This window comes from Palaemon carinicauda, chromosome 1 (assembly GCF_036898095.1).
Source record: "Palaemon carinicauda isolate YSFRI2023 chromosome 1, ASM3689809v2, whole genome shotgun sequence".
Classification (NCBI taxonomy): domain Eukaryota; kingdom Metazoa; phylum Arthropoda; class Malacostraca; order Decapoda; family Palaemonidae; genus Palaemon; species Palaemon carinicauda.
In genome coordinates, this window is record NC_090725.1 from 17,170,182 (window position 1) to 17,174,987 (window position 4,806).

General features: G+C 35.9%; 1 protein-coding gene across 1 annotated transcript; it reads right to left on the bottom strand.

Annotated features, from left to right (window-relative positions):
• Positions 1–46: 46 nt before the first annotated feature.
• On the bottom strand, positions 47–1,313 carry LOC137616898 (glutamine-rich protein 2-like). Its single transcript, XM_068347088.1, has 3 exons — positions 1,292–1,313; positions 323–745; positions 47–207 (listed from the first exon to the last, which is right to left on the bottom strand). The coding sequence occupies exons 1-3, from the start codon at positions 1,311–1,313 to the stop codon at positions 47–49; spliced, it is 606 nt and encodes a 201-aa protein (XP_068203189.1).
• Between the last annotated feature and the right edge of the window lie 3,493 nt (positions 1,314–4,806).

Genomic DNA, 4,806 nt, shown 5'->3' on the forward strand with positions numbered 1-4,806 from the left:
TCACTTTTCAATAAAAGAAAATTTTGCCTTCTTTGAGAATAGATGATCAATCCTTACCTTCTATATAACGAGATGCCAAACATTTACCTTCTATATAAGGAGATGCCAAACCTTTGCCTTCTATATAAGGAGATGCCAAACCTTTGCCTTCTTTATAAGGAAATGATACACCTTTACCTTCTATATAAGATGCTAAACATTTACCTTCTATATAAAGAGATGCAAAATCTTTACCTTCTATATAAAAATGCCAAACCTTTGCCATCTATATAAGGCGAGGCCAAACCTTTGCCTTCTATATAAAGAGATGCCAAACATTTACCTTCTATATAAGGAGATGCCAAACCTTTGCCTTCTATATAAGGAGATGCCAAACCTTTGCCTTCTATATAAGGAGATGCCAAACCTTTGCCTTCTATATAAGGAGATGCCAAACCTTTGCCTTCTATATAAAGAGATGCCAAACATTTACCTTCTATATAAGGAGATGCCAAACCTTTGCCTTCTATATAGGGAGATGCCAAACCTTTGCCTTCTATATAAGGAGATGCCAAACCTTTGTCTTCTATATAAGAAGATGCCAAACCTTTGCCTTCTATATAAGGAGATGCCAAACCTTTGCCTTCTATATAAGGAGATGCCAAACCTTTGCCTTCTATATAAGGAGATGCTAAACCTTTGCCTTCTATATATAGAGATGCTAAACCTTTGCCTTCTATATAAGGAGATACCATACCTTTAACTCCTATTGGCAAAATACAAAAAATGAGCATTGAAACGTTTCAAACTATTTGATAAAAACAAAAGAATAAATCTATACAATAGCCTAATAAGATGTCCTTTCTAATATCCAATACCACTAGCATGCACAATGGCTCAGGCAAAGATGAAAACCCTACAAAAATTCCCAAATGGAAACATAAGAAACATACATGGTCTAAACCATAACAACAATAACAATGATAATAATAATAACATCAATGAAAACAATGAAACACTCCATAACAATTACAATCTTAAACCAGTAAAGATCAGGTACCACAGAAGAGCCACACAAGCCTGGGAAAGATTCAAAAACTTTTACCCAGAAGTTGCAACAACGAGTGAGGAAATAACACATAAAACGAGCATTCCTGGTGGAAAATGATAGCTCCTTGTATTGCTAAGGACGAACCAAATCAAGAGTAATAAAATAAAACAATAAGTAGCCAAACATTAATAAATAAACAAGCCCCAGAAAAGGGATAATTATGAAAGCACAAGACCCTCGGAAGCTGGCAAGAGAACTCACCGTCTGGAAGTCCATAAGGCATGATGTAGACAAAAGAAAAAAAAACAAGTAGCTATTGAGTCTGCCCCAATCTTTTCACTTCCCACTGTACTTCATTTTAACACTTTTTCCTCCAATCCTTCTAATCCTAATTCCCCCCTCCCCTCCCACACCTATCCTATCCCCCTATACTGTGGCTGTAGTTCTCTCTCTCTCTCTCTCTCTCTCTCTCTCTCTCTCTCTCTCTCTCTCTCTCTCTCTCTCTCATATAAGTAACTTGTTACTTTCATCTACGTATAGAGTTTACAGTAGGGGTCAAATGTTACTCTGGAAGTTTTTCATTTTCGAAACTGACAAAAACCAACAATGTGAATTTTGAACTCCAAGCGATTTCGACCACTTTTTTTCACTAAAGTTAACATTTTTTTTTTTCATTATTTGATAATTTTGTTGATAACCCTCACAAAGGTTCTATATTCTTATTACTATATTAGTTGGCACCCAGTATGCAAATTATTGCCTCTCTGTGGTCCTTGAAAAAAAAAATGTATTTTTGCAATTTTAGTAAATATCACATTTTTCGTCGAATAGAGGCTGGCGTATAATAATATTTCGAGTGATAATACAGGGATAACCGAGAGTTATACACAGCTATCACTTTTTTTCATATCTAGGTACATATATATTCCTAAAAATCACACTGAGCCTTACTCCTTCTGCATGTTACCGACCAACCTCGTGACTCATAGTCTATAAGCTGCCGAACCTTTGCCTTCTATATAAGGAGATGCCAAACTTTCGTTGGGCGGACCACTTTTATATTTCCTAATGTGTAATATTAAGATGCAATTGTCATCCTGCAAGCACAGACCAAAAAAAGCGAAAAGGGTCATTTACAGGGCACATAGTAAAGAAAAAATTATGATTAATTAAACCGCTAATGCCACTGCTTCTAGTTCTGCCAATAAAAGTAGCATACTTATAGAGAAACGAAAACGATAGGACCAGAAGTAAATTAATAAGTAACATACGAAATCAACTTTCTAGGCTAAGGATATGGTATAAATGATTAAGTGTTATTCTCTAAATTGAACTTACCATGCAAGTCGTGGTATAGTTTAAAGGTTTAAAGGTCACTCATTAATGGCAGAGGCAAGTGACAGGACAATGCCCAAGAGACTAACCATACTGTATATACATACATTCAAGCCCAAGCCCTTCTCCTTCTTTCTGTGACCAGGGAGAGCCAGGCAATGATTGCTGATGACCCAGCAGGTAGACCTGTAGCCTCCCCTACCCCACTAAAACCATTCCTAGCTCACAAGGATGGTAAGTTTGCAGACACTTCTAGAAACTATCGAGCTTGAGCGAATCTCAAACTCCTGTGTCCCGTCCAACAGACTGTTAGACAGGGACATATCCAATAGACTATCACAGCCTTATACAGTTATTGCTTAATACGATGATGTAATTAAAACTTTAGTATTTTCTACATTATGTGTAGAGTAGGTTTTTATATTTTATTACTACCGCACTCTGCTAGGTGATATTTAGCAACTACAAATTACAGCATCAAGGGTACTGTGACGAGCCGAGAGGAGGTTGTGAACTCAAAGGCAGTGTGAAAGCAACTGAGTTAATTTATTATAGAACACTCTCCTTTATATACAAAACCTCAAGGCAACAGGAAATTACATGTTGAAGAAACAGACAATGTTACATAGGAGAAACGAAGACATGTTTATTCTGGTTCTCTTTAGTGCGAGGGAAGAGCGAAGATACAAGCATAATATATACAAAATGAATTATGTACGATCGTGTGACACACGGTTGGTACAGTACCTAAGGCCAAAGTCACAAAGGAATTGACACGAAACTAGAAACGGAAATGACGAAATGCAAAAAATCTTAAGCCACACGTCACCCTGTCACACATGTACTCACGTTTGTCATTTTGACAAGATTGATTCCTAGGATGATGGCGCACTGGTTGCATTGGCTTCATTAAGAAAGCAATTTCCACCCGTCGAGATACTACTGGTAGAGAGTTATTGGGTCTTTTGACTGGCCAGACAGTGTTACATTAGATCCCTCTCTCTGGTTACGGCTCATTTCATCTTAGCCGACACATACACAAAATAGCCTTACCTATTCTTTACACATTCTCCTCTTTCCTTATATACTTTTACAACACTGAAATTACCAAACAATTCTTCTCTCAAGAGGTTAACTACTGCACTGTAATTGTTTAGTGGCTACTTTCCTCTTGGTAAGGATAGAAGAGACTCTCTAGCTAAGGTAAGCAGCTCCTCTAGGAGAAGGACACTCCAAAATCAAACCATTGTTCTATGGTCTTGGGTAGTGCCATAGCCTCTCTACCATGGTCTTCCATTGTCTTAGGTTAGAGATCGTTTGCTTCAGGGTACAATCAGTCTCACTATTCTATCTTGTTTCTCTTCCTCTCGTTCTTTTTTTTTATTATTTTTAGCTTCTTGTTATTTTCAAGTTTTTATAGTTTATAGTGAATATGAAAAATTCATTTTGTTGTTATTATTGTTCTTAAACTTCTCTTGTAGTTTTTCTTTATTTCCTTTCCTCACTGGGGTATTTTCCCTGTTGGAGCCCTTGAGTTTATAGCATACTGCTTTTCCAACTAGGGTTGTAGCTTATCAAGTAATAATAATAATAATAATAATAATAATAATAATAATAATAAACAGCTGTTGAAGTCATGAGCATTCTCTATTTAAGAATAAGAAATGGAAATTCCAAAAAACCTGCTCACTGATGAAGTAAAAAGATTATTTTTTTTTCTAATCATTCAAGAATGTCATGCAAGACTTATGGGGATCTGAAGTCATTGGTGCTTCCATATTTGCAACATGGGTGTTGTAATTGCGAAAACCAGTAACGGCAAAAGAAAAATTCATCTTAACTCTTAAGTGAGCTTGAAATTAGTATTAAAACTTATTAGCAACTGCAGAAGCATTAAAAAAAACGCAACAAAACACACCAAAAACAACATATTCAAAACAATTACTACAACCAAAATAACACTTACAACAGCAGGTTGAACACAACTTGTCTTTTCAAATCATAACGAAATTTTGTTATTTGAAGATACAAAAATCACAACAGCAGGTTGAAAACGATGTATTCATCATTTTCCATATTAGAAATAAATCTTTATTCCCATTTACAGAAATAAAATACATACAACAGCATGTTGAACGTAGTGCATTTGTTTAAAGCATAGGGCTTTTGGAATTTGTTCTTATTTAAAGAAATGAACAAAAAGAACAGCAGGTTAGTCACAATGCAATTATGTTTTTTGCTAACAAAAACAAAAAGGCTTTATTATCTAAGTACATGAAAACTGCTGCTATAGCACGCAGCTGTGCCCAAAGCACAACAAGAACAGTGAACAGGTCCACTTTTGGTCGACAAGTGGCCACAAGCGTTTCCCTTTTTTTACGTGTCGTTGCTTCCTATGTGACGCAATCGATAAATATCTTTGTTATCACATTTTGTTCCAC